The 25,579-nt window shown below is 42.0% G+C and overlaps 1 protein-coding gene across 3 annotated transcripts in view; it reads right to left on the bottom strand.

The window, feature by feature from the left end:
* The window catches only part of SORCS1 (sortilin related VPS10 domain containing receptor 1), a 320,163-nt gene that overhangs the window by 20,546 nt on the left and 274,038 nt on the right, over positions 1-25,579 (bottom strand). For all 3 annotated transcript variants that reach the window (XM_054163380.1, XM_054163381.1, XM_054163383.1), the window contains exons 17-22: positions 21,713-21,826; positions 20,584-20,755; positions 9,386-9,572; positions 3,113-3,246; positions 1,117-1,240; positions 46-158 (exon numbers count right to left, since the gene is read on the bottom strand). In XM_054163380.1, the coding sequence (XP_054019355.1) occupies positions 46-158; positions 1,117-1,240; positions 3,113-3,246; positions 9,386-9,572; positions 20,584-20,755; positions 21,713-21,826 (844 nt within the window). The remainder of the gene's footprint in view (positions 1-45; positions 159-1,116; positions 1,241-3,112; positions 3,247-9,385; positions 9,573-20,583; positions 20,756-21,712; positions 21,827-25,579) is intronic.

Below are 25,579 nucleotides of genomic sequence, written 5' to 3'. Positions count from 1 at the left end.
TCAGTAACCAGAACCATTGTAACACAGATTATGCATATTGCTTACCTCCACCAGAGCTCTCTTAACTACTCTGCTGATGTCCCTTCTCCACTCTGGGATATCTGGGTTGTAGTCATCCAGGTTAGGAGAAAATGATAACCGCAAGGACTGAAAGTGCTCTGCAGATACAAGGACATGGTGGTGAGTAAGGACTGTGAAATGCCCTAGTGCCAAACAAGCGTGCAGAACCTAGTGAAAGCTCATGTTTGGCTTACTCAGTCTGCAAGTAGCGCACAGACTGTCAAAGAATCCAGCAGTGTGCCTGAGAGATTCACTGCTTGAGCATCATGAAAATCAAAAAGGTAATCAGTCCTTGTTTCAGTGAATGATCAGCACCGGAAAGGGAGAGATGTTGGGAATGTAAATAAAATGCTACCTTCACCTTGACTTCTAAAGTGGGCAAGCCCTCTGAAAGAAGCTGTGATTGTACTCTCATAAGCACTGCCAAACACTTGGAATTTTAACTGGAAGGGCACAAGGATAAGAGAGAGGAGAGGACTAGTTTTGAAAAACATATGTCTTAATCTCTGTTGCTGTTAACAGAGGTGCCCCCACTGATCACTATCCATGTGCTTAGTATAAACAGCTAAAACTGGGATTGCCTGTGGTTCCTCTGCTCTGTCTTCACCATGTTATCTGTGTGCCCTCACTGTTTCTGAGGCCTCTGTGCAATATCAAATCAGTATAGGTTTCTGTACAGGACTGTAGCACACAGCGTTATCTTTTAAGCCAAGCTGCTTTTGCATGAGTTAAGAGGCCTCTGCTGGCCAAAAGGGGGGAAAACCAAGTTGCAAAACGACCTAATATTTTGACAGTCATGTAGGATGACCAAATAGTGATAATCAAGATGTAGAGGGCTCTGAGAAGATCATCTATGGTCTGTAATCATCTCCATCTGGACTAACGTCAGTGGGTGGCTTTCAGAGATGCTATGCTGAACTGGTAACACTGAAACTGACCTTATAACCTCTCTCAAAGCATTCTGGAATAAAAGACTTTATGTTGCTGCCAGCTAACCTGGTTCTCTGGCTCTTGACTATGGAGAATCTTGTGTGAAATGAAGGGGGAAGAGCTCACCATACACAGCAATAGTCTTTGTATCCTGAAGAATGGTGTTTCCTGCTAAGACCTGAAGAGTGATGGTGTTCATCCCTTCCACAGAAAATGTAAATGTGATGCTTCCTTCCAATGTGATCAATGGCTGTAAAATCATCAGAAAAAGATACATTAGGTTAATTTTGCTGGAAAAGAAAATCAAAAAAGAGTTGGCTCTCTAGCTTGTGGAGATGGCTTGGAAACTTAAGACTTACAAGGGATCCTGTGACATGTAAGCCAATTTTCTGGGGAGGATCTAGGAATCCAGGTGGGGGTGTCCTCCTGAAGCTCAAAGTGAGGTGTCTATAATTTCCAAAGAAGCTAAGTTTTAAGATCCCAGTGTTTCCTCCCCACTTATCAGGCTGGCTGTTCCGGGTCCTGTGTTAAAGTGTCCATGTTTGCTGCACACCCTGGAGAGGCCCAGATCATAATACGAGGGTCTGCAAGACTCACTGTTCAGGTGCAACGCTCCTTTCCCAGATCTAGCTGTAAGTAATTTGTTTTAGGTGACTCAAGAAGTTTGTGATAGAAGTAGGATGCAAATGAAGATTTCTCAGTTTTTCTCCTGTGGTGTCCTTAGACATGGAGACATCATTGTTGGAATGCGATAGCATTTAGAGAGGATATAGTCACCCTCAGCTTGCTTCACAATGCAGTGAGCTGCGTCCCTTTTCAGCAGTCCCTGTCCCAACTTCTGGTTTTGCTTAACAATGAATTCTGAGTGAGCTCTTCAAAGCATCTGGTATTAGCTCACACTCTGTTGCCATTGTAGTCTGCAGTAAAACACTCACTTCAATGAGAACAGAGTTAGACCAACTCTGATCAATTACGAGCTTAGCAGATCAGAGGGAAGGTTAAAAGGTGACAATCACAGCCTGTAAGTACCTCTAGGGGGAGATGATTTCTGATAGTACAGAGAGTTCTTTAATCTACACACAAAGGCGTAACAAGATCCAACAGCTTGAAACCGAAGCTAGATAATTTCAGACTATAAATACAGTGCATGTGTTCAGTGCTCGTGATAATGAGCTGTGGGGAAAAAGACTGGGGGAGAGGGGATGAAGCAGAAGCAGTGAGTTCTCCATCATTTGATGGAAATTGTGATACAAAATAACAAGAAGTCAGGTTCTGCCTTAGTCACAAGGAGTTAAAGCAGAAGGCACTGATGAACCCCTGTGACCTGCATTATACAGAAGATAACAGCGTTTAGTTGAAGGTCCCTCTTGGCTCTACAAAACCCACGAGATTCTCTCCCCTCAGAAAACTAATTAGGGTCCTTGGGCAATTAATCCATAAAGATATGCAAATGAACAGTTATAACACCTGTGCAGATTTACCAACATTGGCAGCAGGATGTGGTACATGCTGCTCTTATATCTAAGCAGAACCTAGAGGCTGGGAGGTGTGTTAAGAACTGTTTTATCCACCACTACCACATGACAGTAAGTTTTTCTTGCACATGTGGTTTAGCACAGAGTGTGGGGGCTCAGGATTGAGCTCAGCATATTTAAGGGGAGACTGATGGCAGTCTCTTCCCTGGTTAATCACTAGAGAAATGAGCTTTAAACTCTAGGGCTATGTAAAGCCAGTTCCAGGTATAAAAAGTTCCAGTTTAAAAGGTAAGTTTCCTTTTGTTTATTTTGTTGTTATCAAAGAAAGGAAGGTGGGGAAGAACACATTAGAAACTCTTCCAGATTTTGGTTCATGACATCCATGTTGGACGTAAATGCAGGGAAAAAGCTATTGGCAATTTGCAGGAGATGGCAATAAACCCTACAGCTAAGCCACAGCAACAAACACAGAGCAGTTCTTATATTTCAGCATTGGTATGTCAAGGAACCACTAGTATCTTGGTCTCATTTATAAATTTCTTGCATGTGTGACTGTTTAGAAGCATTCCCAGACCACTCTTTCCCTCCCTCCTCAGTCAGAAAGCTTCTCCATCATAGTTTGATATCAGTCCATAGGGAATACAAACCTCTGTGTTGTTTCCAAACCACCAGACATAAGTAAGTGTTCCCACTTGGCTTGGCCACAGTAGTGCTGTGGCGTTGACCTCCTTGTTCTTTGTGGTGACAAATGGTAGAGATAAATGAACATGTTCCAAAGGGCCTGCAGAGACAGAAGCAGCAGGTGAGTCCTCCCTCTGTCCTGAAACACCAAGCTGAAGGAGAACAGAACTGCAGGGATATTCATTGGTTTAGGGGAGAAAGTCCTCCAAAACACTATGGGGCATGACAGTTAACATTTTGGCTTGGTGCCACATCTGGAGAGGCAAGCTCAAATCTATTCCTCATAAAACAAAAGCTATCTCTGTACCTGAGAAACATGGACTCTCTACTGCACAAATATCATATACTCAGGGACTTTATCAACAACTTAAAACAATAGGGGCAGAGCCCTGGAATATATATAGAATATACATAGAATAAACCAGGTTGGAAGAGACCTTCAAGATCACCGCGTCCAACCCATCAACCAATCCAGCACCACCCAAACAACTAACCCACGGCACCGAGCAGCCCATCAAGTCTTCTCCTGAAAACCTCCAATGATGGCGACTCCACCACCTCCCCAGGCAGCCCATTCCAATGGGCAATCACTCTTTCTGTATAGAACTTTTTCCTAACATCTAGCCTGAACCTCCCCTGGTGTAGCCTGAGACTGTGTCCTCTTGTCCTGGTACTGGCCGCCTGGGAGAAGAGACTAACATCCATCTGTCTACAACCTCCCTGTGAATATAGCCTTCAATGCAAAGACATAAGAATGTGCAGAACAAATAGCTTCAGTGGACATGAAGCATCTCTGCTAAACTGCTATGATCTGGTGAACTTCAGCAGTGATCAATCTATTCATATCAGCTGAAAGTCTGTCTGAAGGCAGCTATTCACCGACCGCCTTCTTTTTAATGTTGCTTTATACTCCCTCCGTTTCCTCAATAAACACTGATTTCTTTAGTATAAATAGAACATAATTCATTTGACAAAGTGACATTATGCCCAGGGTTTCACATTTCCTATCTTCTGGATAGACCTTGTTGTTTTAACTTGTCCTATAGATTATTTTTCAAAATGGGTTGTGACTGCTCACTTAGAGAACAATGCAACTGTCCTGACAGGGAGAGAGAAAGAAACCCCAGGTGACATGGGGACATGGGTTTCTTAAACAAATTAAGGTCACATCTGCAGGCTCCTCACTGATTGCTGGTCCATATGGAATCAAGAGACATTGCATTGTCAATATGAAGTTGAGATATATTGCTACAGGATTTAATGTATTTCAGGGAGGGATTTTTCAGGACATATCCCATGCATGTACCATCACTTAGACCTTGCTTTTCACCACACATTTTGGACCAAGTACCCTGCATAGTACAGAGATGAAAAAAAAAAATCCCAACTCAGACTATATAAAAAATATGAAGAATAAACAAGGGCCAATGTTCCTGACTCATTACTGAAATTCAGCTCTTTTTTCTGGGCTGTAGACAGCTGTTGTTTAACTTAAGCAGCCCAATTAAGAGTTATCCATGATCAGACTAACCAAAGCGTGCTGTAGAGCAGACTGTGGCTATTTTTTCCCTTGACAATCAGCAGTCAATAAGCTTCTTGAAAATTCCTGAGAAGGCAGAAGTTAACCCTTATGATTTTAATGGTGGTCACCCACTCAGATACATTTCTGTGACTGGATTGCACATGCATTCAGAAAAACCCTGAGATCTGAAAGCCAGCAGCTTCCCAGGCTAAATATTTTGCAGTTCTAGTATTCTTTGGGATGCTTGCTAAATGCTCAATGTCAGCATAGACCTCTGAGGGAGCACATTTCCTAACACTGGGTGTTGGTGACAGCAGTGACAATGGAGCCCATGTGGAGTCTAACACACTCCAACATAATTGCGTAGCTGCTCTGAATACAGCTCAAATGATCCTGCACTGCAGAGCATGCCCAGCACCTCTCTGAACCTACACCATATGTCAGTTAGGAATGAACATGGAAGAACAGCTCAAGCAAGCCACTTCTGCCTGAGTATTTCTGTGCACATAGCTGATGGGTCAAAGTGGCTGAAATGCTGAACTATGATCTGGCCAGCAGATGGGGATAGCTCACTCCAGATAGGTCCTTAGCTTGGTAGGAGACTTGCTTTCTCCCAGATAAATTCGAAGATAAGTCAAGAAAACTCATTTTGAAGACTACAGACCTTCACCTGCCCCAGGTAAAATCTGTGTACAAGTCACAGACATCAGAAAGGGAGAAGCTCCTCTAAAGGCTCAATTGGGCAGGTGATGTTATTCTGAAGCATTGAGGCAAATGCATAACTAACTTGCCAGGGGAAATTTTTTTTGACCTGTCAGGACAGTTCAGTAACAGCCTGTTGAATGGAGAAGCAGTTTATATACAATATACTGTCCATCCATTCCAAAATGTTCCTGCCTTACAATAGCCTGTGTATCTGGATCCCTGGATTAACTGCAGCAAAGGCACAGCTACCATGCACTGGCCCAATGCCTGCAGCAGGATGAGAAGGCTTTGCTCTCAACCTTTTGATCATGAGAACCATGGCTCAACACCTTCCCTCAGCAAGTTCTCCCTTCCCTCAACAAGGATGCTGGCTATGAGTGGGGAAGGGACCAGACCAGGCTGAGCACAATGAAGTAATAACCTTGTAACAAGGGGTCAGCCAGTTAGTAGTCCTTCCTAATCACAGAATCAACCAGGTTGGAAAATACCTGAGAGATCATCAAGTCCAACCTAATACCTAACACCTCATGACAACTAAACCATGGCTCCAAGTGCCACATCCAATCCTTTTTTGAACACCTGCAGGGACAGTGACTCCACCACCTCCCTGGGCAGCACATTCCAATGGCCAACAACTCTTTCTGTGAAGAACTTTCTCCTCACCTCAAGCCTAAACTTCCCCTGGTGCAGCTTGAGACTGTGTCCTCTCCTTCTGCCACTGGTTGCCTGGGAGAAGAGACCAATCCCCACCTGTATACAACCTCCTTTCAGGTAGTTGTAGAGAGCAATAAGGTCTCCCCTGAGCCTCCTCTTCTCTAAAACTCTCTGGATCTTCAGGCTGCACACTGCATTTCTGCGAATCTTAGCAATACAGTCAGTGTGTATCTATGGAAAGGACAGATATTTTTACAAGCAGAATATTCATCAGAGCTATTGCAAGCCTTTAAATAACGTGCAAAAGCTTTTCCTTTTGATCTTGGTGTTAGGCTGTGGGTTGACTGGATTTCTGGTATGTCTGCGTCCTCAGCAAATCAATTGTTAGTCTGAATGGTACTATGCTTGCTTTGCAACCTGTTCTGAAGTCTCTTAATTCTCACCATGTGGAGAAAGGTGAGACATACCCCTTAGAGCTGTCAGCTCTAAAGGGGGTGAAGCATGTATCATCTTGGCCTAACAGCAAAGACCGTGCAGTATTTAAGTTCCATGCCAGCGTTGCTTATGCAAAGCACAGAAACACACCATCAGCTGCAAAGTCACACAAACCTATCTGAATATTAGTTATCTCTTGTACTGCTAAAATAAATAAAATGGTTCTTACGCCTTCAGTGTCTCAAGAAAATGGCTTAAAACAGGTTTAAACCAGAAAGCCACAATAAGGAAGAGTGAAGGACACCTGCCTTCTTCCATTTTGTGGTTGCTGCATAAGCAAGCAGTTGCTGCTTCATGTGGCCTCATTACTTTGCCGATCGACTGAGCATGTGCAGTGGTCCCCATGGAATTATCTCTTGTCAAACAGTGAACAATTACAAACCCTGCTTGCAGAGGCTGTCAGAACTTCCTTTGAAATATCAACCACCAAAACACTTTTCTATTTGTTTCCAGTGACCTTTACAAAGAAAAAAAAAACACAACAACAAAACAAAACAAAAAATCCCAAACAAAGCACAGATTGTGTTGAGCTGGCTTTCATAATCAGCAGCAGTGGGAGGGGGATTTCTACATTCAGAGCCCACAGATACTCTTGTGATAATTACACAAGAACATGCAGGGAGGCAAACTAGAATATGACTCCAGAACTGAAGAAATTAAATAAAAGAATATATATATCTCTCTATTCTGAGCAGAAGCCCTTTTCTCTACCCAGCTTAGGATAACATTTAAACAGCTAAAAAAAACCCCAAAAAACTAATCCAATGAACCCCAACCAAACAAAAAAAGGTCTGTAGCTGCCTAAAAGCTGAGAATAGGTTGGACTCGATGATCTCAAAGGTCTTTTCCCACCTGGTTAATTCTATTCTATTTGAACTGAATTTCCATTGATTCACCAGTGCCTTAGCACAAAAGTGATACAGGCTAAGCAAGGAATCAAAATCCTAAGCTTCACAATAAGCTTACTTAGGAATACAATTATTTCTGCAAGGTACTTTGAGTTTTTCAAAGGTGGTGTGCTGATGGATTATGTGACAAAAGTTTGCCACAGACCATGATCTATCAGGTTAGGGAATCATGAATGGCACACTATCACCATGAACAAAAGGTCTTTTTGAAGGGAAGTGTTCAGCTAGGTATTTGTTCTTGCGCGATGATCTTGAAGGTCTCTTCCAACCTGGTTTATTCTATGTATATGATTCTCTAGGCTGGATGTTAGGAAGAAATTCTTCACAGAGAGAGTGACTGGCCATTGGAATGGGCTGCCCAGGAAGGTGGTGGAGTCACCATCACTGGAAGTGTTTAAGAAGAGACTGGATGGGATGCTTGGTGCCATGGTTTAGTTGATTAGATGGTGTTGGGCGATAGGTTGGACTCAATGATCTCGAAGGTCTTTTCCAACCTGGTTAATTCCATTCTATTCTATTCTATTCTGTTCTATTCTATTCTATTCTATTCCATTCCATTCCATTCCTACCACAACTGTACTTCCCACTGCTCCCATCTGTTGATATGAAAGTGCATCATTAAAGAGCTGTCCTCTTCCTCTGAAGAGGCAGATGCTTTCATGCTGTATGAAGTAACTTTAAAACTAGAGTTAAAGTATGTATAATGTGCTAAATCACCTAGACCATATGTAGAGTTCATTTGGTAGAGGGTAAATGACATTTCTGTAAGCATGACTTTAAATTTTGGCATTTCCTTTTCTTTCAGCAAATCTGGCATGGAGGAACACAGTGGAAAACACAAATAATTGACCAAAAAAAATAATCCCACTGTATAAAGAAAACAACCACCCCATTAGGGATGTTACAATATTTCAATAATAGGTTGACCCTTCAGGTTCATAACCATGTGTTACAATAAATATGAAAGAACACTTTGCTGGTTTTATGCAAGGACTTGAGAGACATTTCAATTGTATGCCAGAGAGAGAGAGAGAGAGAGATGAAGAATAAGGAGGTTAAAAAGAACAGCAGAAGAGCAATGTGAAGATAATATTTTTATAGTAATACTCTTTAACACCAAGATTTTGGTTCCTATGACAACAGAAAGACTGAAATGTACTGGTTTCCATCACAGAGGTGGCTGCATTTCATTAGAGGGCAAAACACGTACAAAGTAAAAGCCAAGGCCTTTGAAAGTGATTAAAGATCCTGGATGTCCTTGTTTTTCTGGAAGTGTAAACATGCTAATGAGATGAAGAGCCATGTCAGAAAGGGCTGGGCACACTTTTGAGGCATCCCAAATTAAACTACCCAAAATTAGAGATTGAATATGGTTTTAAAAGCACACAGATGTTACTGTCTCTGCCTCCTCTCATTCTGGAGTCCAACACTGGAGGACAGGCAAACACTATGAGGAGAGGCTGAGGGAGCTGGGATTGTTTAGCATGGAGAAGAGGAGGCTCAGGGGTGACCTCATTGCTCTCTACAACTACCTGAAAGGTGGTTGTAGCCAGGAGGGGGTTGGTCTCTTCTCCCAGGCAACCAGCACCAGAACAAGGGGACACAGTCTCAAGCTGTGCCAGGGGAAGTTTAGGCTCGAGGTGAGGAGAAAGTTCTTCACCGAGAGAGTCATTAGTCATTGGAATGGGCTGCCCGGGGAGGTGATGGAGTCACCATCCCTTGAGGTCTTCAAGAGGAGATTGGACATGGCACTTGGTGCCATGGTCTAGTCATGAGGTTTGCGGTGACAGGTTGGACTCCATGATCCTAGAGGTCTCTTCCAACCTTGGTGATACTGTGATACCATTTCCCATCATGCTGTTCCAAGCTGCAAAGCCTCAAATGCCACCTTCATGGAAAAAGTAATCATTTTCTTAAGAATGATAGAAGTTAACAATAAGTATGAACATACATACACGTTACATGCAGGTAGAGGACAGCGTTGTCAGAACCCAGGCTGTTTTCCACCAGCACAGTCACTCGAAATATGCCCACGTTTTGGAAGATGTGCTTGATCCCGTCTTCTGTCGAGCTGAGATTGGCATATGACACAGCAATGCCGTCTCCAAAATCCACCTGAATGAGTGATCTCTGGAGGTCTCCCTGTGATGACACAAAAGAGAAAGGGTTTGAATAGAATCTGCTTTACTTTTGAGAGATGGGATCAGTGGGGTGATCTAGACCAACCAGAAGATAGCCCCAGGGTCTGACATTACCAAAGGAAAGGTGGTCACTTCATCAACTTGCTCAGCAGTCAGTGAACAGAAAAGTGGCCCCCTTGTGAGGCTGACTCAGCTGCACTGTTAAGGAGGTGTCTTCCAAGGTGTGTACCATATCCCTTCCTTTTCCTCCTACATCAGGAGGAGCAGGGGATCTTCTGGAAAATATTTTGCCTTCTTCCCTTGGATTTCCTTACAGTGAAGAGCAGGGTTAAAGTGAGGAATGGTGCTCATCTCAGCAAGCACTCAGGACATGGGTAGCTATTAAGATTACCTCAAGAGTCTTTGAAAGAATCCACATGGTGATCTTTTGTATTTAAAACCATAAAAAGCAGAAGGATAAAACTGAGAAGTCCAACCATATCAAAGCAATGGCATGTCAAAAGAACCACTTCAGCCTTACATAACAACAGCTTACAGCAGCTTATGACTTGCTCAGTGGCCTGATTTAAATGAGCTGGATTTGTATTTATTTCAGAGCAGCTACCAACACTGCTGGCGCTAAGTGGGACCCTCTGTGCCTGCCTCAGAAGGGAAGGGCTAATGAATTGACAGAGCTGATTAAACTCTTCTCTTACTGCCCAGAGATAATTCCAGAAAGGCAGGTTTGTGATATAATTCAGACTGCCACTTTGTGGCATTAGTCTCCTGGGCTGCTAATCTAGCATGTTGCAAAACTGTTAAATTAAATTACAATAAATAAGTAAGTAAATAAGTAAATAGTCACAGCTGAGAAACAAATAAATGAACATACAAATGCCACCACAAACCAAAAGCCAAGGATCTATCACGAATCTATATTCTCCATGTCAGAAGAGAGATCCACTAATGTGAAACAATGTGAATGAGGTTTTTAAGCTTTCACTCCTGAAACTGAATTCCAGTCTAGTGCATGCACATTCATCAAACTCTATGCAGGTTGCCCAGCCCCAAAAGGCTTTTAAACCCCAAAAGAGGAGAATGATGCAATTTCCTTACACCACTGATTAACAAAGAAAAAGCAGTTTTTAATTTGTTTGTTTGCAGGTGTGTGTAAAAGACAGCATACCAAAAAATTCCATGTAACTTATGCCACACATACTAGAAACACCTGTAAGATGTTCTTATCTCATAAGGCAGTGATATGTCTATGGTAAGGGCAGCATCTGGCAGCTGAATAATTACACAGCCTGTACTGACCTGTACAACAAGTGTGGCTGCTATAGATCCTCTCTCTCTTTCAGGTAAGATGCAGTACCTTGTCCTAACTTTAGGCATTCTTGCTCCTTTTGAAGTCCCCCCTCAGAGGTTCTGCATGATACTTATGCTGGTTATATTCATGCTTGCTGGCTGTTGCCATGGAGCAGCTCACTCTGCAGCCTGGTGCACTGAAGCAGCTGCCACTCTCTGGAAGAATGCTGGTAAATTAATAGCTGAAGGCAGTTCATAAAGTTGGCTGAAAGAACATTTAATTTACTTCAGATTGGGGGTTTTGGAGGTGGTTTATTTTTTTTTAGGGTTTTCCTTTTCCCTTGAAAGAAGAACAATCTTCTGGATGCCCAACTGGAATGAAAGGTACCCAGGCAAATGGTTGGCTTCAGGCAGATTGCCACATCAGAAAGGGAAATGTGTGTGTGTGTGTGACTGTGGGAAGGAATCACAACTCAAAGCTTATCATAACTTAAAGCTAATCAGAACTTAAAGGAATCATAACATAAAGCTTATGTTTTATATTCCTCTCCTTCTCTCAGTCTATTCGTAACCTGTGAAAGCAGAAATAGTGGAGACTTACCTGAAAGGAAAGCAGGAGGAGCAGAGCCATACTCAGGGATTGCTAGAGAGATATTTTCCCAGATGCTCTCTATTTATAAACTAAAATTGTAGTCACTACACTTGCCTTGGCACCCTGCTGGAAGCTCCCTTACCTCCAAATGGATGAGACAAAATAAACTCTCTTACTCTCTTCTGGAGGATCCACACTGAATGTGTACCAGGGGAAAGACATCTCTTGACAAAGGCACATGCATGGGGATTCTTACAGATATCTCATGCCATTTCCCTCCTGGTCTCTTGAAGGTAAAGCCAGGAATTCCCTGCTCTCTTCTTGAGATCACTGGTGAGGGCAAATGACCCCTGAGGGGCTCAGACTTTAATGAGAAGGTCAACCTTAATATCTTTTTAGAAACAAACACAGGGATCTTGCATGTCAACTCAGCTCCAGGTTGCCCCTGAGTAGTTCTTAACTAAGTTTCTCTTAGTAATTGGTAACATCTGGAATTTTCAATGACCTATTGTTAAACCCAAGGTACTTGAGCAACACAAACTACTAAGGCTTCCATTCTGCAAGTGTCTTAGCAAATTCTCCTATGGATGCTTTACTAAAAGTTTAAGCACCTGCTCATAGCATCATAGAATGGTTTGGGTTGCAAGTAGCCTCCTAAGGTCATCTAGTCCAACCCACCTGCAGTGAGCAGGGATATCCTATGGCTCAGAGCCATATTGAGCCTCACCTTGAATATCTCCAGGGATGGGGCCTCAGATACCTCTATGGGAACGCTGTTCCAGTGTTCCACCATCCTCATGGTCTAGAACTTCTTCCTGACATCCAATCTAAATCTGCTCTTCCCTAATTTCAAACCATTGCCCCTCATCCTATCACTGCAAGCTTTGTAATGAGTCCCTCTTTGGCCTTCTTGCAGGCCTCCTTCAGGTGATGGAAATCTGCAATTAGGACTCCTTGGAGTCTTCTCTTTTCCAGGCTGAAAAACCCCAGGTCCCTCAGCCTGTCCTCATAGGAGAGGGGTTCCAGCCCCTTGACCATTTTTCTGGCCCTCCTCAGGACTTGCTCCATCAGGTCCACGTCTCTCTTATGTTGAAGGCTCCAGAGCTGGATGCAGTATTCCAGGTGAGGTCTCACCAGAGCAAAGTGGCGGAATCCCCTCTCTCCATCTGATGGCCATGCTTCTTTTGATGCAGCCCAGGATGTGATGGGCCTCCTGGGCTACAAGCATACAGCGTTGGCTCATGTCAAACTTCTCATCCACCAGCACACCCAAGTCTTTTTCTGAAGGGCTGTTCTCAATTTCATTATCCCTCAGGCTGTATTAATGTCTGGAATTACCCTGACCTAGGTGCAGGGCTTACGCTTTGCTTTATTGAACCCCTTGAGATTCTTCTCAGCCCACCTCTCCAGCCTGACCAGATTTTTCATCTGGGAAACAACAACCGCCTGTACCTGTATAGGTTAGGGACAGATCTGATGGAGACCAGCTCTGGGGAAACAGACCTGGGAGTGGACAATAGGGTCACCGTGAGCCAGGAATGTGCCCTTTTGGCCAAGAGGATCAATGGAATACTGGGGTGTATTAGAAGGGGTATGGCCAGTAGGTCAAGATATGTTCTTCTCTCCCTCTACTCTGCCCTGGTGAGGCTGCATCAAGAATATTGTGTCCTATTATTGGCCCCTCAGTTCAAGGACACGAAACTGCTTGAAAGAATCCAGCATAGAGGCACAAAGATGATTAAGGGAGTGGAACATCTGCCTTATGAGGAAAGGCTCAGGAAGCTGGGTCCCTTTAGCTTGGACATGCCCAGGGGTGGGGCATCTACCACCTCTCTGGGCAACTTGGGCCAGTGTCTCACCATCCTTAGTGTAAAAAATTCCTTCTATCTAAAGATCTAGAAATCCAAATCTATCATTCAAGCCACCCATAAGCACAAAGCAAAAGAAGAATTGCCACTGAATTTTTAGCCCAGTTTCTGATTGGAGTTATACTGGGGAAAATCTGGAACAACTCAGATCAGCTCCAAAAGCTGTAAAGTCTACACACACATCACAGAGCATCTGGCTAGATCCCACTCAGTAGAGATGCTTTCCCAATTACTCTAGGTCCATCATCATGAGGGTTTTATCCATCTTTTCTTACTAAAAAAAGAAATTCTGTCAAAAAGCTGTTCATATGGTCAAAATTGCACCACCACAGTGACCCTGCTGGTTTTATCACCTCTGAATATATTTGAGGTCATGCAGTTAAAGTCTGTTTCAGGTCAAGGTATATTCCTCTATATATTTGAGATGACAGAGGAAGATGAAAAGGGTGACAGCACTTTAGAACAGTCCTATTTCTGCCAGTGTTGAAATCTGTGCTCTAATGAATGGTTCTGCTCTTGTCTTCATTTTGTCCATAGCCATGAAACCTGTGGTGTCTACAGGTGCTGCCAGGGAAGGGAGCCATTTCTATGGCATGCAAGATTTAGATTTCAATTTTTCTTCCAAATTCCTTAGGGAGAAAAGGTGCTGACAGAGACATCTGAAAATCTAATTAGAGAAGAGCTTCAGCTGCTGTTCTCCCAGTCTCTTTCATTTGTCTTGGCCTTTCCTGTTTTGTTTTAAAACCCTTTGAACTGGAAATACATTTTCCATTCAGTAAGATTGAGGCTATACCATTTCTCTGAAAATGCCACATTCTGAAAACCTGACATTTAAAATTTTAGCTTAGGAAGTGAGAGGGAAAAAAAAAAAGTCAGGAAAACAAAGAGACTGTGTTTTGACTTGTTCTATTTTTCAGTCTGTGCCAGGTAAGAGCACAGGCAGAATAAGATGGGAAGAGAAAGCAGGTGAACCAAAAGCCAAACACTTCCTATACAGCCCACACCTGATCTACATCAGCCCCAGCTGTCTGTCTCAGAGCCACTTGCAAGTGGCTGTCAGACCAAGACAAGTTTTGTTTTGCAACAATTTGATGCATATACATACACCTTGCAAGAACTTTCCCTGTTGCTTCTTCCAGCATCTTGTCATTTTGACAAGCCCAATACTACACGATAGGGCTTTTCCCAAGCTTTTATCTCAATTAAGCCAGACACAAAACTCCCTGCATTACTTCCAGAGCCACAGCAAAGCACTTGGATGCAATCAGCACTGAGCTATCTTTGGGCAGCCTCTCTGGTCTTCGTTGTAAAAGACCTTTAAATGCCAGTGCTCTGAAGGCATCCAAGGAGAAATTTGCCAAGTTGGCTGCTTGTGGTGATACCTCTGCATTCAGTTCCTGCATTTTAATCACACTGAGCTAGTCAGCAACCAATTACAATAACTGAAAGCCCTTTTGATGGATTTTTTTTTATCATGTACTAGATATGTGGAATATGCACATGTTTGGATATAACCCAAAAGTACACTGCAATCTTAATACAGGCTTTTTTCCTGGCCAAAGACTTCAGCATATGCTGAACTTTAGACACATGAGTACTGTGTTCAGTTCTGGGTGCACCAGTATAGAAAAGACATATAGAAAAGTCCTGGAGTGTGTCCAGAGAAGAGCGATGAGGCTGGTGAGGAGTTTGGAGGGCATGTCATACAATGAGAGGCCGAGGGAGCTGGGTTTGTTTAGTCTGGAGAAGAGAAGGCTAATGGGGGATGATATTGCTCTCTACAACCACCTGAAAGGAGGTTGTCATGAGGTTGATGCTGGTCTTGTCTCCCACATAACTAGTGATAGGACAACAGGAATTGGGTTTAAGTTGTGCCAGGGGAGGTTTAGATTGGCAAAGCTGAGAGTGGTAAGGCATTGGAACAGGCTGTCCAGGGAGCTGGTGGAGTCGCCATCCCTGGAGGCGTTCAAGAAGTGTGTAGATGTGGCACTTCAGGACATGGTTTAGTGGTCATGGTAGTCAGATTAGGGTTGGACTCAAAGATCTTAAAGATCTTTTTTCAGCCATCTTTTTCAGATGTGTCCTCTAATTTATTTAATTATCCTTTGCAAGAGAGAGACACTGCTATTGTTAGATTGGCTTCAGGGACTAATGTTTTGAGCTTTCTTCAGATTAACCCTTTTCCCTATTTGGCATTTTACTGTCACAGTCAGAAAATATCCAACAAATATATTTCCATTGCAACTGAATAGTAGAGGTCTACTTAAAGCATATGCTTAGTTTTAAACAGATAATCAAGTTCAGCCTGATCACACACTGAAAAGCATGCTTTCCTCTAAATTCTTGATTTCAGAGAGATGCTCTTAGCTCTCTAAAATCAGAACCTGAATAGAAATGTCTCCCATCAGAGCAAATAGCTCAAGGCTTTCCACACGTACTTCTTCTTCCACACAAAAATATTTAATTGCACTAATCAAATAATTAATTCTGACTGCCAGTTCTGCCAGCTCAACTCAGCTATGAGCTTTTTCTGCAGGACTAGATCTTCTGTGCTCCACAGGAATCTTTAAGTACAGCCACCCTGGATTACGCAGGATAATTGAACTTGTGTGACTGGAAGTGCATTAGATGACTGCGGTACTGTGTGTCATCACAAAGGCGAGGTCAGCGTTCACACATCTTCATGGTATTTCAGCAGTGAATCTTAAAATGCATGAAAGGCTGATTTCTCCCAACCAGCAGTAACAGAGAAAAGGCAATTACAATTCAGATGACAATGGTATGGGGGAGGGAATGTCCTGATGTTTCATCTCTGTGTTATTAACAGCAATGTGGTGATCTTAGTAAGATAAACAGCCACGACTCAGCATGTGCACTGAAAGTTAGGATGAAGTTTCCACACTTCTGTCATCATTACTAACTTGTGATATCAAAACAGGGAGCACAGCAGGATACCATGAAAAAAATACAGACTGTGCTTTTGAGTACTACTAGCTTTGCATCTTTAATTTGAGTACATCAACAATCAAAATAATCCTAATGCTAAGATCATCTCCAGAGACTTCACCTGAGCTGAATTCTGAATTGCACTAATGACAGTGCTGAGCTGGGAAATGTCCCCCTAGCTGTGTCCCCAAGCTCATTAAATGCACTTGAGACACAACCTACCTTGTACAGGCATTTATTAACATTGTCATTACAGAAAACTAAACTGGTCTTTAGGAAATCCAGGGCTCGGTTTGTATATTCACATGGCAAGAGAGTTCTCTGGCCTTATGAGCATTCAGCACATAAGTGAAAGGCATGGAGGGCATGGGGGAGTAAGTACAGCTGTATTTTTAAATGAGGGAATAAAAAAGCAGGAAGATTAAGTTTCTTACTCAAGGTCATGCAGAAGGAGCTGAGTGCTGCTCAGGAATGAGTTCAGATTGCCTGAATTCTAGCCCATGGCCTGAGCTGTAGGAACAACTGAGCTTTCCTCATGTATTAGTCTAATCCAGATATGATACAGCAGCAGCAAGTAGTCAAAAACACACCAAAATCAGCTCCCAGTAGAGTGACTTTGTCAAGTGAGAACTGAGGCAGACCTGGAATGTCAAAGATGGTTGGCTGTCATTTTATCAAGACAAAAAAATGAATTAAAAGAGGCAGGTTCTCTGTGAATTGCCTGTAATGAAGCAGCCAAAGCCCTGAACTTGTTTGCCCTGAATGTCTTTACTGTCCATTTCCTCAGCAAAGATGTATGAGCAATCAGATGAAACAAGTTTGAAAGCTATTGTGTTGAATAGCATTGTTCTGGAGGCTGCAGCTTTCAGCATCTCTGCTGAAGCAGTACAGCAAGCACAAGTGTCTGATGCTTATACAAATAACTCAAACACACAAATAACAATTGAGTTTGTGACAAGCAAGAGACCTACATGACCATGTAACGAGGAAGGCAGGCAGAAACAACACCCACTTAATAAAATTCCCCTATTTTCTACAGCAGAGCAGCAAAATACATCAAGGACACTTGGCTGAAGGAGTTCAGCAGGAAAAATGGCTTTGTAAATTTTGGGTTTGGTTTTCTGTTGCTGCTGTGCAGGAATAAAGTTTCACGTTGATTAGACTCAGAAACAACTGCTGTTGAACGCTGCAGTGTGAAAGGTACCAGCTTCGGTTCTATGCAAATATCCCAGGCCAGGGCAAAGGACTAAGCTTTAAACCATCAGCATTTTAAGGCAATGGGGAAAAATTTGCTTTTAGGAACAATTATTTTTCTCCTGTGCTGCCATTTAGTTGCTGTTGCTATTCTGCTTTGCTCAATGGAAATTTAAGAGCAAAATTACCAGCTTAATTATGGTGCTTTGCTTATTAAACATTTCCATAATGCTTCGTACAATGGGAGATATGCTAATTAGAAAAATGAAATATTAATGACTCCTGGCTGTTGTCACCTAGTAAAAATATCATGATGATTATACCAGACTAATAGGAGAACTAACCCGGACAAACCTTTGCAATAACAAGATCAAAGATATTTAGTGCAAGGTGACTTAACAAGCGGTTTTTAAGAAGCCATAGAGAAATCCTGAAAGATGAGAGGAAAGCATTCTTGCATTTGGTTAATTTGAATACAAGCTGTTAATTACTTTTGCTTTTAATGATATTTATATGCTGCCAGATATAAATGCTTTACAGGAGACCTTAATGTCAGTCAGGGTTAGAGAAAATGGATCAGAATCCCAGCTTTCAGAAATCATCAGTGCTCTACTCACTGCAGGTTTTGGTGCCTGCCCCTTTTCCACACACATGAGCTTCCCTGATTGTTTCCCTTTTGTGTCTCCCTCAATATCAGAACACTTCTGAATGCTTTGTCTCTGTTTCTCTTCAGATGTCTTTTAGTGATATTGTGTTATTGTCAGAATAGCCCTATGAGGAGAGGCTGAGGGAGCTGGGATTGTTTAGCCTAGAGAAGAGGAGGCTCAGGGGAGACCGCATTGCTCTCTACAACTACCTGAAAGGTGGTTGTAGCCAGGAAGAGGTTGGTCTCTTCTCTCAAGCAACCAGCACCAGAACAAGAGGACACAGTCTCAAGCTGCACCAGGGGAAGTTTAGGCTCGAGGTGAGGAGAAAGTTCTTTACTGAGAGAGTTGTTCATCATTGGAATGTGCTGCCCAGGGAGGTGGTGGAGTCACCGTCCCTGGAGGTGTTCAAGAGGGGATTGGACATGGCACTTGGTGCCATGGTTTAGTCATGAGGACTGTGGTGACAGGTTGGACTTGATGATCTTTGAGGTCTCTTCCAACCTTGGTGATACTGTGAACGACACAGTCCCAGCCCTCAGCCTCACCACAGGCATAAGGAGGCTCTAAAAGAAATCCCTACGCTGTGGTTCTTGCCCCCACATCTTGCATCTGAGTGAAAACAGTTTTTTACTGCTACAGAGATTCAGAGGCTCTTCAGGGCCTCCAGTGAGCCTGCCTCTGAGGTTTGTTCTTTTCAGACTCAGGTGGGTTCTTAGTTGGAGCAAGAAGCCCTAGAAAGATAATAGGAGTATAAACCTCAAATGAACTCTTGTAACTTGTCTCATCAGCTCTGTAAACTCTTTATATTGAGAAATCTAGGAGCAGGAGGTCAAGATTCATCTAGCCAGGAAAGTAATCAGAAAGGCTGGAGGTTGATTAATATTTGTTTCAGCCCTCAGAGCATTCCTAACCTCTTCCTTATTAGATATACTGAAAGAAGGGTCCCTTTTAGATCTCCTCAGAAACTCATTCACATTCATCAAAACATACTTTATGCACTCCCTGATATACAGCATGAGAAAGACAGGATTGCCTAATGGAGAAGGTGTTGACTCCAGAATCTGGTGAACACTGAAGCTGGGCTACCAAAAAAACCCCGATCAGGATCATCAGAAAAGACAATACTTCACAGAATAACAGTGGCCAGGGTATTCTTACAGAACATGTGAACTGAAACACTCACAGAAGGAAAACCAGGCTATTTGTCCTGAATTTTCCATGTTGTGTGTGATTGTCTGTCCCTCTGACTACTGGCATCATTCTTTGATGGTTTTATGACTGACCTCTCAGAACACTCATCTCCCCCTCGAAAGGTGATACAATGAACACTTTCACTCATTTTAAATTTTACTTTATTTTAAAGTGCTTGGAGACTTTTATCTTGTTTTGGACCTTCATTTGTCATCATAAATCAAGAATTTATCGAGAAGAAATTATATGTCTATACTCTTACGACAGCATCCACAGTAGCAACGTTGTATGATTGTCACAGCTGAAATGAAGGGACCACATTTTAGAGAAAATGAGCATTCAAGTCAAAAAACTGCTTCAGGTGAGCTATGATTTATTGTATGTTATTGCCTTTACAAATCAGGACACCTGTTTGCTGGGGAAAGCATCAATAATAAAGATGTAAAAATCCCACCACGTTCCTATGAAACTCAGCTCTAGAGGTCATACTCATTTCTCTTCCTTACTGCCGATGACATTTACTAAGGAGAGTGTTAGAAGTAATTTCCATGAATACTCTAAGCTGTAAAGGGATGTACATGGTTCTTTAGTGTAAAAACATAATTAGTTTAGGATTTATTGGCCAGCTATAGAGGAAAAAAGTGTAGAAGTTAAAAAAAAAAAATCAAATTGGATTATGGAAAAAGGGAAAATAGTTACTTCGTGAATGCTATGATTTAGAAACCTGAAATTAAATGTTGATAAAGAATTACTGAGAAATAAAAAATAGGCAAAAAAAGATTTTAAACATTTTTGTCTAGGAATTCAGAAATGAATAATGCTGCTGATGACACCCACCAATGTCTAAACTTACCAACTTATGCAATGGGGACAAGTCTGCAGATGCACTTTAAGCCATGCCTGGTTGAAAGTCGGTGGAAGGTAAAAATGGAAATTCAGTTTCAAACACAGCAGGGAAGTCAAACAGTAGTGAAGGGTGGGGCTCAGAATTCAAACCTGCACTCTCCAGGTCTACTGTGAAATTCCCAAACCAAACAAGTTCCCAGTTTTTATCACCTTCTCCCAGCTATTACTCTGTGTACTGCAATACTGTTAAGTCTCACAAACTCCATACATCACTCATTACATTTTAGAGCAACCTCCACCAAACTGCACTGTGGAACTGACTGACTTTATCTCGCACTCCCTTGGTTCACCTCTTCACCGCTTTGCAAACTTTTTGTCTGGCATGAATCAGACTCAAATACACCCATGGGGTCTGGGATGCAACATAAAAATAGAGCTTACCTCTTCCAGCTGCACCAGGAAAGTGACATTGTGTCCTTGTTCAGCTGTCAGTTTGCCATCAGCTGTGATTATGCGAAGGCCCTGGGGGGCTTTGCCAGGACACTGCTGTGGTTTTGCTGTGTACCGTTCCCTCACACCGTCCGTGCAGTTATTAGAAACAACTTTACGGTATCTGAAAACAGAAAGGGTGGAGGATACTGACAGGGAGCATAACTGGCAACAGGGAGGCATTTCTGAGGTCCTTCAGGCTAAGGAGGTTGGAAGAAAACAGATTCACAAACACATTTCAGTCTTTATCTCAGCCAGGTGTTCCTTGTGTGCCAAATGTACAAATAGTTAATGCTGTTGCTAACTGAGCATAATATTTCCCTGCAGGGCACATCAATAAACCACACACCAAAAAAAAATGTCTAAACCATAAAGTTATATGATGATCTATGGTACATGTGAAATAACTACAAAGTTATAAACAAATTTCATCCACATACAGTATGGATTTTATTCAATTACTATACTGTTAGGCACAGTTCAAAGCTTTTTTCACAGGCTCTCCTCTTCTTATCAGTTGTGAGGCAACTCTCTCTAAAGATGCAACCCTTAAGAGCCACAAAAATAAGAGAGTTGAAGGAAAAAAAAACCCAAATTCTTCCCATCTTTGAGTGTACAAAACACCAAAAGACAGCTTGGGTTCTTTCGTTTGCTTTAATCACCACAAAAATTAAGTTTGAGATCAGTGCCTTAACTTAAAACTGCATCTTCCAGTGACTTGCAAGAGGAACAAAAATTAATCAGCATTCAGGCTAGCTGCTCTTTTATTACTTCAATTCACATATATGTAAATTTACCCTCTAATTTATTTGCCACTGTTTCTTCTTCACCCAAACCATGTGATTTTAAGAGAAGTCTTTTCAGACCCCAGTTTCTTTAAGGCATGATATTTCAGAGAAAGGTACCATGCACAAAGAAGACCTGGAGTGCCAGAGCATGGATTCTACCAAAATCAGTGAAGATAATGTCCCAAGGGCTTCAGCCATCTTTGAGACCCCTTTAGTGAATGCAATCTGCAGTTGTCGTTGGGTTAAAATCCATATGGGTACTCTAGCCAAACAAAGTCTGGTGTGCCACTTACCCAGTGCTGTTGAGGTAACTCTGGCCAAGGCTACAATCTTTTGACAAGGAAGATGGGTTATACCAAAACGCTGGCAAACACTGCCCATTGCTGTGACGTTCATATCCATAGTCACTGTTTCAGAGTTAAAAGGAATCACCACATAAAAAACAAACAACAAAAGAACAAAGGCAGGCATTAGCTCATGCTCTCTACTGTTGATACAAGTTTTTACTTTCCTCAATCCGTTTACTAGGAATTGTCTTTTTATTGATAGAACAGATTCTTCATCCCATTTAATCTTTTATTTGGGGGTAGAATTATCTTGCTTACATCCCAGTATAAACATGCATAACCAGACCAGATAATATATGAGCTATTGCATTAAGTGTTCTCTCTCCACAGCCTCACAGTGCTTCCTGGGTTCAACTCTACACTCAAACACAAAGCAAGCTAGAGATCCAAGCTAAGTTCAATCACAGCTGTCTCAGTCATACCTTAGAAAACTGAAGTGCTAAACAGTTAATTGTGTTTGCAAACTGTACCACATGAGCTGCAGAGGAAAATTTACAGCCCTGAGAGAGTTTGCTGCCAAAGGCACTAACAGTGTATTAGGCAATGGAAAACAAGGTTGTGATCTTCAATTCTGCTGTTGCTTGGAAGAAGAAATGCTCATAAAAACTGTGTGCTAGAAACAATGAGTCAGACTGTAATCTTTTAGTCCAGTTTGGGTTTAGCTATGACCAAATTTGCTTTGGTTCCACCAAACAACAGTTCAGATTGTTCTTGATTCCAGGTATGCAAAGACTCTATAAAAACTGTTATTGTGGAACAAACAAACAAACAAACAAAAATCCTCTCCAGTCAGGATTTCACTCACACATTGAATTATTCTCCAGCCATTGAGTAATGAGTAATGTTGTGTTGGAAAATCATTCTTATTCCTTTTATTAAACTTTCTCCATAGCCCATAATGGAGAAGTTAATGGGATGTCACTTCTGAGAACTGCTATACAGAGTCCACCAGCTTCATTCCAGTTTTTTTTCCCCCTCATTATCTTTAATGTCTTGGTCTCAAACAGCCAGATACTCTAAGAAAAGGGTATTAAGGCAGCATTAGATTGTGTGATTAAAGACTCATTCCTGTATATATTAAAGAAACAGTGATTAAAACAGGAGGAAGAGGCTTGGACTCAGTGGGTCCTCTGCCCCAGCTCCTCCCAGGGCTGTCGCATTACAGCCATCAGCCCATGGTGAGGGTGAGGTCATAAATGAGAGTGCACTCCCTAGATAACTTTGCAGATCACTGAGAAGGATTACTGCACACAGGGGTATGGGGGTTGTCATGCCATGCCAGGCATGATATCTGGCATCTCCACTTCTTTTTTTTCACGAGTGAGTGGCTATCTATTCTGTGTGCATGTGTGTGGTGGTCTAAGTCTGTAACTGGACTCAGGCCATGAATCACAGTGGTCCACTTACCAACACTGTCAGCAAGAGGACTAACTGAAGTGTGTGCATGCTGCACAGGTAACCACCGAGCCAGACACAGCAAGAGTAGAACAAAAGAATTGGAATTTAGGTGCTGATGTGGTCATAAGTCTGGGCTGGATACTAGGTCCATGAACTGGTTACTGGAGAGACCAAGTCTGAAGGAATGGATTCTGGTGTAAAGCCATATAGGTCTGGACCTGCTTGTAAGACCTGTCACATGTGTGCATGCCTATGCATGAGGCAACTGGGAAGACAAAGCATCTGAAGGCCACATACTGGACAGACCTAGGTGTCTAAGACCAGTCCTTTTCTTTCTGGACCAAAGTATGACGGCCTAAACTAAAAACTTGATGTATCACTATTAAATTTTAAGAAGTCTGGTACTGATCCAAGATATGAGATGAAGGGGAAAATGACAGAATATTTGACAGTTTATTTTTGTTAAATTTCTTATACTTGTTACCCAAAGTAAAACACTGAGAAGAATTTTGTCACCCCTTTTTAGTACTGCCTTCAGCTTTTCCTTCTGAACCAAGAAAATAATGTTTTAAGGTAATCCAAAAAAGGAGAAATTAAAAAGGTGACAATAAGCAAAAGAAAGTTAAAGCTGCATATCACTTGGGAAAACTCCTAAATGTCCATTAGGCTGTACAACTGTTCCAAAGGAACATTTTGGCAGCTGTGGTGCTTGGGACATCTACAATAAGTAATTGAGAACATACTCTAGGAAACAGCAATGAAGCAGATGACCTAAATGGTCTTTTCCTCATTTTTTTTGATTGAATTTTCATCAGTCTATTTACTCAGATGCTAGTGACTGGATAGTGCTTAATTGCTTTGGAAGCATAAGCCAGCCTATTCTCCCGCTGCCATGTGCTTCTCTAATCATCCTTGTTGGACTAGGAACACTATAGCTGCAGAATACACTTTATAATGAAGAATAACACCATTCTGATTTGCTTAGAGAAAACAAATATTTACATGCAAGTGGGACTCCTGTATTTTAGTAATTCATTTGTCAACACTCTGCAGTGCTGTATTCCTCAGTTATCATGTGTCACTCTAATTAAAAAGCTGTAACACTGTACACACACAGTGTTCTGTAATCAGTTAGGTGAAAACAAAACAAAACAATACAGTGACATCTCCCTCAGAGGGGACTGCTACCCACAGTCCAATTTGATGCAGTATATCAGTCTGGGATTTCATACTATACATGAGTCTAGACATGTGCCATAATTTTGAATCCTGTTACTACCCATACATCTGGACTAGCCAAGCCTGACTTAGCTAGGTTTGCCTATACTTGGAGCGTATTTCCCAAAGCCAAGAGAATGAAGTCATAGGATTTTCCACAGCAGAAACAGTTCGAAGCACAGAAGTTTCAGTGTTGTTTTCAGGCTTGCAAATGGCCTGGCTCATTAAGGCCCTACAGAAATACCATCCCAGTAAATGACATGAATTGCTGTTCCACATCTCTCTACAGATGCACCAGCCGCTCGTTCACCTCCACAGCTCTGGAATCTAATGAATTCCTTGGCTACAGGCTGGTGCACGCAGAACACTGATGCTGACAATAAATTGCTGCCTACAATTTGGCACAACAGGCTTTGTAGCAATCAACAAGCATTAGCATCAATTGGATTGCCATAGCACGAGCCAGTAGCAAAATCTGGAGACAGGGAAGGCATCAGCTTTAGACTGCAATCAGCTCGTCGAGTCATTGCCTGGTTACTGAGAACTGGAATTTGCATATATTGATGATATTTTGCTCCTGCCTGAAAGGAACCCAGGTAAAATAGATCATGTACTTAAAAATAAAAAAAAAAAAGGAAAACAAAAAAAGGGGAAAAAAAAAAAGAGTGAAGCATTTAGGAGCAGTGATTGTTTCATCAGCGTGAAGCAGCCTATCTTGTGGCTCTCACTCACGATGCTTCTGTGCTGGCCACTTTTATTGGTTTAAACTGGACTCCTATTTGTCTTGATCAGGTAGGGTTGCAAGCCCTTCTCTGTAATTACAGATAAATCCAAATTCATTCCAGAAGTTCTGTATCCCTGCTCAAAGATTCTGGCAAGTTCCCTTGTCTAAGATTACCTGCAGTATGGGTAATAATCAAACAAAAAGAAATCCCTTAAGGAAGTTTGCAGTTTGAATACAGACCTTACAAACATACTGTTATGGAAGAACTGTAAATCTACATGGAATTATTAAATTCCTACTCTTTTAAGGTATATAAATAAGCAGTAAAGTCAGATGAATCTTTGTCATGGTCAGATCTTCTACAAATCAACATGTAAACACAGGACTTCCTTAACACTGGTAGCTTCACATTATATTCAACTATGCCAGAAAGTGGACATGCTACTTTGCAAACTGTTCAGACATTTAATGGG

The sequence above is a fragment of the Dryobates pubescens genome, chromosome 8 (assembly GCF_014839835.1).
Source record: "Dryobates pubescens isolate bDryPub1 chromosome 8, bDryPub1.pri, whole genome shotgun sequence".
Taxonomy (NCBI): domain Eukaryota; kingdom Metazoa; phylum Chordata; class Aves; order Piciformes; family Picidae; genus Dryobates; species Dryobates pubescens.
Note: the sequence above shows the minus strand (reverse complement) of the source record. Positions and strands in the feature narration are given on the sequence as shown.